The 14,904-nt window shown below is 27.8% G+C and overlaps 1 protein-coding gene across 1 annotated transcript; it reads right to left on the bottom strand.

Annotated features, from left to right (window-relative positions):
- Positions 1-3,013: 3,013 nt before the first annotated feature.
- On the bottom strand, positions 3,014-9,639 carry LOC107436454 (kunitz-type serine protease inhibitor A-like). Its single transcript, XM_016048184.4, has 4 exons — positions 9,495-9,639; positions 7,328-7,513; positions 4,717-4,890; positions 3,014-3,189 (listed from the first exon to the last, which is right to left on the bottom strand). The coding sequence occupies exons 1-4, from the start codon at positions 9,541-9,543 to the stop codon at positions 3,185-3,187; spliced, it is 414 nt and encodes a 137-aa protein (XP_015903670.2). The 5' UTR covers positions 9,544-9,639; the 3' UTR covers positions 3,014-3,184.
- Positions 9,640-14,904: the final 5,265 nt, after the last annotated feature.

Genomic DNA, 14,904 nt, shown 5'->3' with positions numbered 1-14,904 from the left:
AAACTAAAGGCAACAACAAAAAAAACTCGTCTTCTTACCTTAATATACTTGTTTTCAAATCAGCAGCAGGTAGGAAAAAGTAATCTGCAAAGCTATAAACATGGTGTTCCGTAAACACTATCCTTAACATACATTTTATTTAATATAATGATTTAGCATATTTTTTTAAGCAGACATTAGTAAAAGAGTGAAGCAATGAATTAGAAAATGTCTGCAGTTTACATAAAAAAATTATAACAATGCTTAGGCAAAATAATATTTTTCGAAATAAAAAAAACGGCGATGTTTCTTTTAGAAAAAAAAACTCCTTGGTCTTGTTACTCTCAGATACACGTTTTCAAGTCAGCAACAGATAGAGAAAATAATCTGCAAATTTATAACCCTGGTGCTCTGTAAAGACGGTCCTTAACATATATTTTCTTGAATTTAAGGAATTAGCATATGCTTTTTAAAGCAAATATCAATAAAAGGGTGACGCAATTAGTTAGAAAATGTCTATAGCTTACATAAAAAATATTATAACATTGCTTATGCAAAAGAATATTTTTGGGAATAAAAAAAACAGCAATGTTTCTTTAAAAGCAAGTTAAGACAAGTTTTGAAATCAGCAACAGATAAAAAAAATAATCTGCAAAGTTATATACATGGTGCTCTGTAAAGACGGTCCTTGACATATAATTTTTCTGAGTCTAAGGAATTAACATTAAAAAAAATTTTGAACAAATATCGATAAAGGAGGGGGTGACGCAATGAATTAGAAAATGTCTATAGTTTACATAAGCAATTGTGAGTTTGCTTACGTGGAATTATATTTTTTGGAAATAAAAAACTAATACAATAAATAATGTTGCTTTTTTTAAAAAAAATAGCCTATTTCATCTATAGAAACACGTTTTCAAATCAGAAGCAGATAGGGAAAAAAAGGATATGCAACATTATAAATTTAGAATGTTCAGTAAAAACGGTCTTTAACATATATTTTTGAAATTCTCTAGAAAAAAATGAAAACAAAAATATGCAAAAATTTCTTGAACCAAAGTTTTATTTAGCCGAACTACAGAAACGACTGCATTGTTTAGATATTATTAAATAAAGCAATAAATAAAGTTATAATCAATGAGGAAATCAGTTTTCAGAATGCATCAATCGACTATGTAGTCTTTCATTTCAAACTAAATATTTTAAGGAGACTGAAAGTTAATTTAATGTGAAATGATGTGAAAAATTTATCTCACATCTCATCGGTTTTTTAATCGTTTTTTATTAAATGATAAGAATAAAAATATATGTGAATATGTGAGTTTTCAATTCTGCTCAAAACTCTTTTTTAATTAATTTTAAAAGTATGACATAACACGTAAAAAATAAATTTATTATTAACTCACAACGGTCCATAAATATTTCAAGTGTACCTCTCATTCAGTATATTTATAATAATTTATGAGACATTAGAATAAGTAAATAGAGATCCATATCTTCCAGTTTAGTGATTTCTCACATGTGTTTAGATCCGAGTCACTCAGAAAAAAACAAATTAATTAATAAGCACATTTATTTTTTAAAAAAAAGCATATTTTTCCTGATTTCATAGCTTAAAATGTCACAATCGTCATTAATTATCCTATTTATTCCGTACATTTTGAACTATTAAGAGAGAAAGTGTTTAATAATCCAATCAATAGATCAAAAGTTAATCAGGAGTCTCGTTTTATTTTTCCGTACTGTACTGAAAGCCATACAGTTACAGCTGATTGTAAAAGCTGAAAATTTCTATTATTATACAGATAAATATATAATGTTCCATTTTTGCTGTTGCTGCTTCCTGTTCTGATAAAATATATCTATGAGCTTATGATTTTTTCAATCTTGTTAAATTTTTTTTATTAATATCAGATGCACTATTAATATAACACGCAAAAAAGTAAAATGGATATTAACTCGTGAAAATCCGAAAATATTTCAAGTTCACTTTTCACCCAGTATAATTACAATAAATTATTTAAATAATTTTTATTTAATTATTATTTAATTAGTTGCTATTGAATTATTTATTATTTAATTTATTATTTAATTAGTTACTATTTAATTATTTATTATTTAATTATTTAATATTTAATTATTTAATTATTTAATTATTTATTATTTAATTATTTATTATTTGATTGTAATTACTGGAACTGTAAATATAACAATCTTACCAGTAATAAAAAAAGTAAAGTGTATTTTTTTTTGCACCTTATGTGCGGCATTGAATCCTGTAAGTAAAGAGAGACCCATATTTTCCAGATTACGGATTACGTCCATGTACACATATCTCATTCATTCAGAAAAAGTAAATAAATTAATAAACTCCTTTATTCTAAAAAAATTGCCTTTTCTCCGATTTCTTAACTTAAAATATCACAGTACGCGTTAATGAACCTATTTATTATCTACCCTTTGAGTTATTAAGATAGAAAGTATCTAATCCGAAAATAATAAAAATGTTTGGTTATAAAATACAGCACCCATCTCCCCTTTTACGTTAAAGGTAGAAATTTTCTAATTCGTACTTATTTCTTATTATTTAGATATTAGATAAACAGTAATTAATCATTGAAGTTTCTTTAATTTGCAAAATCAATTACAGATAAATTTATAAATATAAATGAAAAAATTTCTAAGTACTCTTTTAGATTTCAGAAGAAATATAATTCACCGGACTACAATTTACCAGACTACAATTCACCAGATATTTTTTAGTAACTATTAGACTGTTTTTCATAATTAAAAAGTACCAAAATGTATTTTTGCAATTACATTTGAATATTATTATGTAAATTTGTGTAAATATTATGTTTGTGTTAGAGTGATAAAAAAAATATTCTTGGGACACACCGGTGTTCCATCTGTAAATGTAACCAAAATGTAAATTATTGAAATTTTAAATTATTAAAATTCGTTGCATATACTCGTTGCATTGTATAAATGTATCTAATACAAAGATGTCTTAAATAGCACAAATAAAAACACATTTCAATTATTAAGGTTTTATTATGAATTTATTGTGTCGTATAAAATGAACACATATTAAAATAAGTATAAAAATTTTGACTAGAGGAACTTCAGCTAAGGCATATCCAATGTTATTTCCATTGTTCTTTTCGGATCCAAAGCTTCTGAAATTTGAAGAGAAGTCGCCCGTTTAAGCTATAAATAACATTCTGTTATTAGTTAAAATGTAAAAAATTTCACTGTAAAAAAATAGTTACTCTGGGAAAAGTGCAAAAAACTAGTTACCCTGTAAAAAATATTCAAATTATACTGTAGAAATTTAAAAGTACCGGTGCTCAGATTGCCGATACTTTTTACCGTGAAATTCATTTTCACAGGTATAAACAATCTAAGGTGCTGAAATTTTTACAGTAAAATATTTTACTGTAAAAATAAATTTCACATCAAAAGGGATTTTTCAGATGATTTACCCAGAATACCGGTACTTTATACCGTAATTTGCTCCGAAATTTTTTACAGTGCACGCTTTTAAATAGAAGCATGCAGGTGGCTGGGTGGCGCAGTTGGTTTGTGGTCGGCCTCTTGAGCCCAAGTCTGCGGGTTCGATCCCCGGCCCAGACACCGGATTTTCCAGAAAATATATATATACCAGAAAATCCTCAGCGGCACTGGAGTGCCTTATTGGCTCTTGGCATTTCCGGCAAAATTAAATTCCTAGTGCACTTTAGCATCCAAACAGAGTCTCGGTGCTGCACTCTGACTCTCGGTGCTGCAAACAGAGCACTCTGTTTCACGGATATAATCGTGTGGGTTGATGAAAAGATTACATCTTTTTTTTTCGGCTTTTTTTTCCCGCTTTTTTAAATAAAATTTTATCCCTTCTTTTATTTTTTTTTTTCTTTAAACTGTTGTTTGTTATTTTTTTACTTATTACTTCCCCCTTTTTTCATATGTCTTTAATTTCTCTTTGTTTTATTCTTCATTTTGAACTTATCTAATGGGTTCGGTTTACTTGCAGCTTAAGCGCAATAAATGAAACTTATTGTTTTTCTTAACNAAGACAAAAAGAAAGAGAGAGAAAAACGAAGAAAATTAATAAGTTTTATTAACTGTTCATAAGCTCCTCACTATTGTATTGATATACTCGTATTTTGCTTTGGCTACATTGATACAATATTAAAAAACACTCCTTTTGCTGATATAATCGTGTGAGCTGATAAAGAGACTTTTTTTTCCGGATTTTTAATATTTTTTTTTATTTTTTACTTATTTTTTTTTAAATAACGGCAGGCACCTGAACTCTCGTTCTTCACCTCGGAAGATGCCGGAAGTGTTGCTCATTTAGCGTTACCCAGTGGGCACCTGTGAACCTAAGTCACGGAGGCGAACAACATTACCCACGCCACACTGCCACAAACCCGTTCATAGGGCGGGCCACATTCACACATCACGCACATCAGCGGACAACACAGAGAGAAACATCCATGCCCAGAGCGGGATTCGAACCCGCAGCCATTGGCTTCGCAGTCAGGCACGGCGGATGGCCACCTGGCCGGCGGATTTTTAAAATATATATATATTTTGAATAATAAATAAAAAATATTTTTTCAAATACTTTTGAAAAATAGTTTTAATAATTTTTCTTCTCTAGTCATTTTTTTAAAAATTATTTTCCATATTTTCTCAATTTTTTAACTTATATAATATTAAATTCAAACTTACCTGCACATGCGCTTTTACATTCGTCGTACGTAGAATACCTGTTACTATTACCTCCACATCCTCCATAGATAAACTGAAAGCAATCACCTTTCTTTGGATCGTAGTAATAGGATTCGAAACTTCCTCGACAAAGTCCTGCATCAGGCTGAGCCAAACAATTATTTGCATCTGAATCTAAAAAATTGAATAAATTTACTGATTAAGTATAAAAGTTAAAAATTTAAATTTTTAGTGAGTTATTTTTGCTTGTTTTATACAGTAATACTCGTTATTATGATAGTGATGAGTCGTATTAAAAAAATTTATGTAAAAAATATTGTACAAAATTAAAAATTTCAATTTTTAGTGAGTTATTTTTGCTTGTTTTATACAGTAATACTCGTTATTACGACACTGATGAGTCGTATTAGAAAAAAATTATGTCAAAAATATTGTACTAAATTAAAAATTTCAAATTTTAGTGAGTTATTTTTGCTTGTTTTATACAGTAATACTCGTTATTACGACACTGATGAGTCGTATTAAAATTTATGTAAAAAATATTGTACGATATTATTTTTTCATAGATAAAAAATATTCAAAGGCATAATTTTTTCGTAAATCTACATAAAACACATAAATATTTAAATCTTCATTTAAAAGTAACATTTCATGTGTTACTATAAAAACAAAAGATATTGACCAGAAAAATATTAAACAATTTCAAGTGGCAAATAATATTTCAAATTTAAATGCAAAGAAAGAAATGAGGAGTTAAAGGAAAAGTAAAATATGAGGAAAGTGCAAAATTTCAAGTCAATTTTTTTGAAATTTAAATTTCCATGAGACGAAAGAAAAAGTATTTGGTGTATTTAAGGGTTTCGCTGAAAAAAATAAATTCAATAACGATAAAACACACTAGCAATTTTATTTTCTACATTGCAAAAAACCAGTTAGGTGGTTGAAGTTTAAAAAAAAAATGCTTTAAATAAATTTAATAAAATATACTATTTAAGAGTATATTATGTCAAATTCGTATCATAAACTGAATGAAATTCTTTCTAAGTTCGTTTCGCCTTTTTTATTAATTAGCTTTTTTTAATTGTTTTTATCAAAGAACAGTGGATTTATAACATTGAGGCGAAAAAAGAAATATTATAATAGGAACAGGTAGGAAAGGAATAAGAACATGAATGGATATAGATATAAAATATTCTCAAAGAAAATAAGGTATATGAATGTTTATACTTTTTTCTTAAAAATGTAAAGAAACAGTTTCTTTTACTCTGAAGAACGTCGAAATTAAAAACTTATAAGATGATTTGATTATTGTGAAATCTTAGATGCTGCTGACTATTACCTTTTACCTCCTTATTTCTTCTAGCATTTAAACATATTTGGATGCTTCTACACTGTTGAAATCTTCATTCTAAAATTATGATAAAATAACTGGCAGTTGTCGGTCCATCCGATTAAGTTTACGGTAAGGAACATTTTTTTTCCTTTATGGTTTTGAAACCATTTACAAAATGTATGGTTCTAAAACCATGAACACAAAACGATAGGGTATTTTAAAAAACGTAAAAAAAAAATTTAATAAGAAAATAGGCATTGGAGAGTGCTGGATACTGGAAATTCTTCGTGTGCTGAAGGGAATGGAGGAAATACTGTAGTGTCAACACTAGGACTCGAACTCCAGTTCTGCCGGTCATAAGATAGACAGATTAGCCCGCTCGGCTCTGATATGTACGCATTTGCAAAGAACTAAGTAGCTTCATTTGGTCATTCTAGTTGGTGCGATAAAATTCTGGTCGTTTAACCATATTAGGTGAACGCAGTTAATAAAAAGTTTTTCTCAAACTTAAACGTTTCGTTACCATTTATGGTTATTTGAATGTTTTGATTAAATATGGTGAAATAACCATTCAATAAATTGTTATCAAGCCATTTTTTAAGGAGAAATTTCTAACAATGTATCACGTTTTCTTAAATAGTGCTTTGTCAAATTTTGATGAAAGTTTTTTTTTCTCTTTTTTTTCAAGCTGTACTGTTTGTTTAAGATAGGTACTCTGCCAGACATTCGTCCGGAGCTGTGGCAATGACTATAGTAACGAGGTATGATTATTTCAAGTAGGGGCACGGGGTCCCTCCTTAGGACTGGTTTCGGCGAGAGAAAAGGAGATCTCTTCATCGAAGCTAACCTCCCTAAAATGCCCTCCTCTTGTTTCCATAGCAGACTACCACAGACTTTGAGGCAGGCAGAGTACCTATCTTAGACAAACAGTACATTGATTCTCCGTTGCATAGAATTTTACATTCGATTAAAATTGAGGCATCCAACGTTAGTACTTGTTTGTCCTAATTTGAAGTCTAAATATATGTGTATAAAGAGCAATGATTTTGGAATACTTTACATTCCCTTCGATTGAGAGGGGGGAATTTCATAAATTGGAGTTGTTGAAACAAAAAAACAACTCTAAATGTTCCTTTTCAGTAATTTTGCCCTTCATTTGAACAATTAATCAATTAGTCTGCAATAACATAGGCTCTGAAATTTAATATCCCACTTTAAATCAATTTATACAAAAATTATAACTACTAAGCGTATTAATAAGTAAAATATTTTACAAACCATTTGGTCCACAATCTTCTGGTAAAACACATCGTCCATCTTTTGTTTTAACGTATCCCTCATCTTCGTCACAATGGCAACCATCTACACATATTCGAATGCAAAAGGTTGGAGGGTTCTTGTAGTTCTCACACGTAATTGGGCAAGCGCTTCCACAATCGTTAAAGTGAGAATTTGAAGGACACTCTTAATTAAAGAAGGAAAAAAAATAGTTTAAAACTTTTTTAAGACACTCAATCTAATACAATAATCAAATAGAAACCGATTGTTTTATTTCATATGCACTTATGAGATTGCTTAGTTTTCTGAGAAAAAGAGCTGGAAGAGTATGAGCAACTCTTATGCAATGGCCCAAAATTCAGACATTTTTAATAATTTTGGAAAAAACATTACATTTTGAAAAAAAATCTTTGTAATCAGATGGGGATTTCGATTTGACCGTTTTGCGCTCAAGTGCAGACAGTGTCCAAAATCATAAAAATTTGTTTACGAGTTTTTTAGCGAATGACCTTATATCCATTTTAATTTAAGCAATTTTACAGCAAATTTATGCAATGACGGTGNGGCACTCTAAATTAAAGAAAGAAAAAAAATAGTTTAAAACTTTTTTAAAACACTTAATCTAATACAATAATCAAATAGAAACCGATTGTTTTATTTTGTAAGCACTTATGAGATTGCTTAGTTTTCTGGGGAAAAGATCTGGAAGAGTATTAGCAACTCTTATGCAATGGCCTAAAATTCAGACATTTTTAATAATTTTGGAAAAAACATCACATTTTGGAAAAAAAAATCTTTGTAATCAGATGGGGATTTCGATTTGACCGTTTTGCGCTCAAGTGCAGACAGTGTCCAAAATCATAAAAATTTGTTTGCGAGTTTTTTAGCGAATGACCTTATATCCATTTTAATTTAAGCAATTTTACAGCAAATTTATGCAATGACGGTGTTTGTTTACTGACGTGATATTATAATCATCTGAAATTCATTTAGAGAAATCGACAGTCGTAGACATAGATCAGAAGTCTGGTTTTAAAGAAATTCATAATTAAAATTTATTTGATGCGTTTCAACTTATTATTTCATTTCTTTTCATAAGAGAGGACGCACTAAAATACCAGGATTAGTAAAATTATTTTGTCCCTCACATTTGGTTCATTTAAATTTAAAAGGTATTTATTTGAAAAATCTCGAAATGTTTCAACACGGATTTGGTTTCACAAATTTAGCACATTTTTATATGGGATGAAATTCAATCATTATTATTTTGCTCAGATACCGTTGAAACTTCATCCTCGATTTCGTTTCTAAAAATCATATTTAAAAATATACTTTGCCGAAAAAATTGTTTGGTAATTGGCTCATAAAGGTTTAGAATTTTCACGGAGAAACAAATTCTGTAAAAATTACAGTACAGTATGGTAATAACATTAAAGAACAAATAAATGAAATAAAAGAAAAAAGAACCTGGTAATAGAACTAAAATATGAAGTATTTAAATCACACACTTGGTAATTTTTCAGCTTATATGACATCGGTTTGCCGGACATTTTGATTCTCAAAATTATAGTTCGAATTACCACACATTTTAAAAATACATAACTGATAAGTGAAATTGGCAGAATAAATTGATTTTGTTCCATGCTTTAAGGTATAATAATAAAATTATCAAAATTTATCACACATTCAAAAACTAGATTTTAATATTAATTTTACCAGCGAATCATTGCCAAAGTACTTCGGTAAAAATTACTGAGCTTTTTGGCATTCCAGTAAAGCCAGAAACACGGTAAACTTTACCACATTCTGATGATTTTGACCATACTTTTTTTTCCGCAATGCTGTAATCATTGGCCTAATTGGATCCTTTAATTGGGCACTCTTTAACTCAATGCTTATAATAAAAATATTATTACTTATTTATTGTTTCGCAATTGGAAAACGGTTAATGAGTTTCGATACCACTATAAGTGTGTTTATCACAAAGTGTTGCTTAATAAGGTAATATAAGATAACTGTAAAACCCTCGAAATAGGAATATCTATCATTTACACAATCAGTTAAAAAATAGAGTTACCGAAAAATATAATTATTTTCTCAGCTTAATTAATTCTTTTTTATACTTCTAAATCTATATTAGTTTAATCAAATATGCAAGTTAACTTACCATCGGCTAAAGCCCCAATTACCAAACTCAGCAGGATTAGCATATACATTTTTGTTCGACTCGTTCCTTACTCAGAGTACGAAAAAAGATTAAATCACAGCATTTCTCTTTATATACAATATTAGAAACGCAACATGTATGCAAAACATTATCATCTTGTTCATGAAAATTATCTATATGATGAGAAAATTAACACATGGCGTACACACAGTGCTTCGGATTTAATGATAAAGTGTTTTATCAGTCAAATCAGTCAAAATGTAAAACATCTTATCTTTATTTTATAATATATTTTAAATAATTATTTTAAAATGTTTCTTTTCGACTAAATATGAAACATAAATATTAAATACTTTGGCTACACACATATTCATACATATACTACATTAATTAAATTTACCTAATGAAATTGAATTTCTTGACAACAGTTTAAGATAGAAATTTTAGTTTTATGAGACACAGTTGCTATAATTGCTCACATGGTGCTTTGTAATCACCGCTCCTAATGTATCTTTTAAATATACTAATGAGAAATGAAGTAAAAAAAGATTGTTTTCATAAAAATAGTGACTTTTAAAAATCGTAAAAACATAAAGCTTAATATGGTCTCTTATTTTTATCGCCTTATACTTTAGTCTACTGCCATTTTACCCTTCTTTTTTAATCATGATCCGATACTCAAAAAGAAAAATAGTCTTTTAGTAAATTTCTTTTTTCTTTTTTGCATCTCTAGACAAGTGAAAGAATGATTCCTTTTTTCTAAATTTAATTATTTTTGTATTTTTATTTTTTTAATTAAATATCTAAAAATTACTGCGCATCATAAGAAATACATTTTTCATTTGAGCACAAAAAAATACAAGCAAATGTAGTACAAAATATACAAAACCAAAGTTTTGTCGAAAAATAATCAATGCTGTGATACATTTACGTGTAATAATATGAAACTGATAAACTAAATATCTTTTTCTTTTTTAAAAAAAAGGTGGTCCTCTTCGAATCATTTTCCTCAGTAAACTTACATTTTAATAATTGCATGGTATATTTAGAATAAATATGATTGTAATAGTAACAGTTACTTGAAAATTTTACATCATATGCATTCTTTTTAGTAAATAAGAAAGTTGCTTTGACAGAGTGTTCCAGAAGGATCACCTTTAATATATATTTTTAGAATTCTTATCAAAATGACATTAAAAATGTACACACATTAAAAGTCACAAATTAGCACAAAAATTTTTTTAAAAAAACTGTCAACATTTAAAGAATCACTACCAAGGTGGGCGGAACAAAGACACCAAAATATATTTTATTCTTGGGAGACAGCAAGAAATAATTCAATGCTGGTCATTAAAAACAAATCTAAAATTCAATAATCAATTAAACTAATTTTGATGGTTTTCTACCATCAACCTCGTTAAAAAAAATTTTTTTGAATGAAATTATCTGTAAATAAACGAATTTTATAATTTTGCGCAAACATTTTTTGAAAAGTTTTAGAAATATCGCTTAAGTTCTCGAGTTATCACAAAATACGCTAAAAGTAAAATTAACATTAAGGGGTCCAAATTTTCGACTGCTCTCCTGTCCAAACTATCGGGTCCATATTTTCTCGTCTGCGACAACCCTCACTCTTCTAGAATCCTTCTAGAATTCTTCTAGAATCTGATTCAGTCAAAAAAAGTACATTTGTGTGTCCAACCTCGTCTCTTAAATTATCGTCTGCATTAATTTATTAATTAGCATATTTAAGGTCAGGCGCTGGTGCCACTAAAATTGAGTCCTAGTACATAAAAATCTGATCAATTGATCAAAAGTTACTCAGGGTGTTTCGTTTTTTATTTTGCGCACTCTACACTATGCATAAATGCGTGTTTGTGTATGATACATGTGTACGATTGTTAATTTTTCCAATTGGTACCTGTTTCAATTAAATCCTCCGATTCAAAATATTACAAAAAATTTACAAATTTTCCACCAATATTAATAAAACTCTATTGAAAAAAATAAATAAGCAATGAAATAACTGTACTATTCCCGCATTAAAATTGCAATACGTTCGTAACTAAACTGTAAAAATAATTAAATGAGTAATCAAATGTTATAACTTAGTAACTAAATAATTGCACCTTTTTCATCAATAATTAAATATTTGCAAATTTCTTTTACATTTCTTTGCTTCGAATCATTTTATTGACACGCTCTATAAATATTTCTAGACAAGTATAGATTTTTTTTTTGGAAAACATGGCTGTTATATTTATGTGTTAAACTGGTTCCAAGTAAATATCGCGAATTTAAAAAAAATATGAAAAATATCATAATAATCTTGAGATGATTTCTAATTATCATACTCGATTAACGAAATTCTGAAAATTTCGGTACAAAAAGCGAAATGTTCTAGTTTTCGTTAAAACCTGTAGATGGCACTTTTAAAATGTTCAAAACAACATAAAGCAGGAGTGGCATATTAGTCATATCAATCAGTGCAAATAAGTTTTGTGTCTGATTTCATAACTTAAAATATCGTCTGCTCTAATAAATTTGCATATTTGAATTCACCCCCTCCAGTCATTAAGACTGAGTCCTAGAACGTGAAGATCCCATCATTAGATCAAAAGTTAGTCAGGTTGGCCCGTTCTTTATTTTAAGCACTTTTATTTTGAGGTCCTGTACAGCTGATTGTGAGAGCCAAAAAATTTTATTTTTGTATAAAAATATACATAAAATTTTTTGCTGTTGCTGCTCTCTGTTCTGAGATTTCATATTTTATGCAGAACCCCCATATCTAATTTTTTAAAGTTTCTAGCAAAAACACGCGTTGTCACAACCTTGCAAACAGAGCATTAATAATTAATTACATCAGTTCTTCAAACTGATAAATAAATATTTCTCTTGATGTATTAAAAGCAAAGTGCTGAAAAGAATATGCATAATTATTATATAACGTCCTATTAACCTTAAAAAAAGACTCTTAGGAATTTTAAACTGTCGCCTACAGATCAAGATTTATTTAAATGAGACCTTTATTTACTTCACTAATAAAGTTCATTATTTTCAATTACTTTGAAGCTTAATCACTAAGCATGCTGTTAATGTAAAACGGTGTTAAATGTAATATATGCATTTAATCTCGAGAAATAATTAGTTTTATTCATATTTTTTATCGATTTAAATTCAGATTTTTTTTCTTGAAATGATTGTTATGAAGGTGCAGAAAAATTAGCGTTCATTTCATTCTTCATTTCGTTCAATGCATTCTTACATGCATTGTTCAGAATTTACTCCACTTTTTTGAATATGCTTTCTTAGTTCGGCTTATTTCTCTATCCTGCAAATATCTGCAAACCGATCTTTCTTTTTCTTTCTCTTTTTAGTGTGTATGAGATTAAGCTTTGATTCAGTAGTGTCCATAGAGATGAAAAAGAGTTACTATAACAAACAAAACAGGGAAAAAGAGGCATCTAATCAACGAGTAAGGATACGGAATCTTTAAATTTATTACTATTTTTATAATAATTTTAAATTTTTAAGAAGAAAATATTTTCTTTAAGCAAATTATTTTTTTAAAAAAAAATAACATATAATTTTTGTATATGATACATAACCCCTTTTACGAACCCCTTATTAAGCATATTTGTAATTTTTTTTTCATCTTTTGTATTAATTTAGGTCAAAATAGGAGAAAAATATTGAATTTAGCAGTTTAAAAATGTTTGGTTATGAAATACAGCACCCATCTCCCCTTTTGCGTTAAAGATAAAAAATTTCAAATTAGCACTTATTTCTTATTATTTAGATTTAAGATAAACAGTAATTAATCATTCAAGTTTCTTTAATTTGCAAAATAAATTACTGATAAATTTATAAATGTAAATGAAAAAAAATTCTAACTATTCTTTTAGTTTTTCTGTTTTAGAAGAAATATAATTTACCAGATTAGAATTTATCAGATATTTTTTAGTAAGTATTACATCGTTTATCATAATTAAAATATACCAAAATGTATTTTTGTAATTACATGTAAATATTATTATATAAATTTGCTTAAGTATTATGTGTGTATTAGAGAGTGAAAAATATTTATACGATACCCCGGTGTCCCATCTGTAAATGCAACCAAAATGTAAATTATTGAAATTTTAAATCATTAAAATTCGTTACCTATACACGTTGCATTGTATGAATGTATCTAATACAAAGATGTCTTAAATATCACAAATAAAAACATATTTCAATTATTAAGATTTTATAATGAATTTATTGTCATTTAAAATGAACACATACTAAAATAAGTATCATAAATTTTGACTAGAGGAACTTCATCTGAGGCATATCCAATGTGATTTCAATTGTTCTTTGAAGATCCAATGCTTCTTAATTTTGAAGAACTTGTTTAAGCTATAAATAACATTCTGTTATTAGTTACAATATAAAAAATGTCACTGCAAGAAATTAGTTATTCTTAGAAAAGTGTATAAAACTAGTTACACTGTAAAAGAAATATTTAAATTACACTGTAGAAAATAATTAGTTCACTCAGATTGCTGATACTTTTTACAGTAAAATTCATTTTTACAGGAACAAGCAATCTGAGATACTGAAATTTTTACAGAAATTATGATAGTAAAATCATTGAATAATTCGAATTGAATAAATATTACGGTAAAATGTCTTACTGTAAAAATGGATTTTAATCAAAATAGATTTTGCAGATGATTCACCCGCAATGCCGGGACTTTTTACCGTAATTTGATACGAAATTTTTTACAGTGTACGCTTGTAAATGGACGTATAACAAAGATAAATTCAGCAATAATTTTTAATAGTACTATCTGAAAACTAAAATAAAAATGGTATAAGAGAGTACGACTCTCTAAGATTTGAACTTTTCATTACTTGACAGATTTGAGAATTTTGCAGCAGAAGTTAAACCACACCATTTCCAAAAATGTATTTCAAATCAGATAAGAAAATATTCCAACTTCTTTTTTTTAAAAGAATAAAGTATAAATTAAATTATAAAATAAGAAATTAATAAAAAATAAAGAATTTTCCAGTATCTATGTATATCCTAACGAAGAAAAAATATATTGTGCTCTATGTATGAAAATTAAGCTAGACATTGTGAATAAAACGCAAATGCAACCAAAAAAGTAGACATACTATAGTTTTATATCTTTAATCAAGAGCATTAAGAAGTTAAAAGAACTTGAATTTCCAGGGATTTTATTCTTTATTCCATTATAAAATCTTCTAAAAGATAGAAATAAAAATTAAAAAAAAGTATTTAAATATTCAAGCGATGAGTAACCAATTTGTAAGTCTTTTTACAACCGTATTATTTGAAAATTAAAAAAAAAAACTTTTCGGTATTTCTCGTAATTTATGCTTTATATATATATATATA

The sequence above is a fragment of the Parasteatoda tepidariorum genome, chromosome 3 (genome assembly GCF_043381705.1).
Source record: "Parasteatoda tepidariorum isolate YZ-2023 chromosome 3, CAS_Ptep_4.0, whole genome shotgun sequence".
NCBI classification, from domain to species: Eukaryota; Metazoa; Arthropoda; class Arachnida; order Araneae; family Theridiidae; genus Parasteatoda; species Parasteatoda tepidariorum.
The sequence above is the reverse complement of the archived record's forward strand: the minus strand, read 5'-3'. Positions and strand labels throughout refer to the sequence as shown.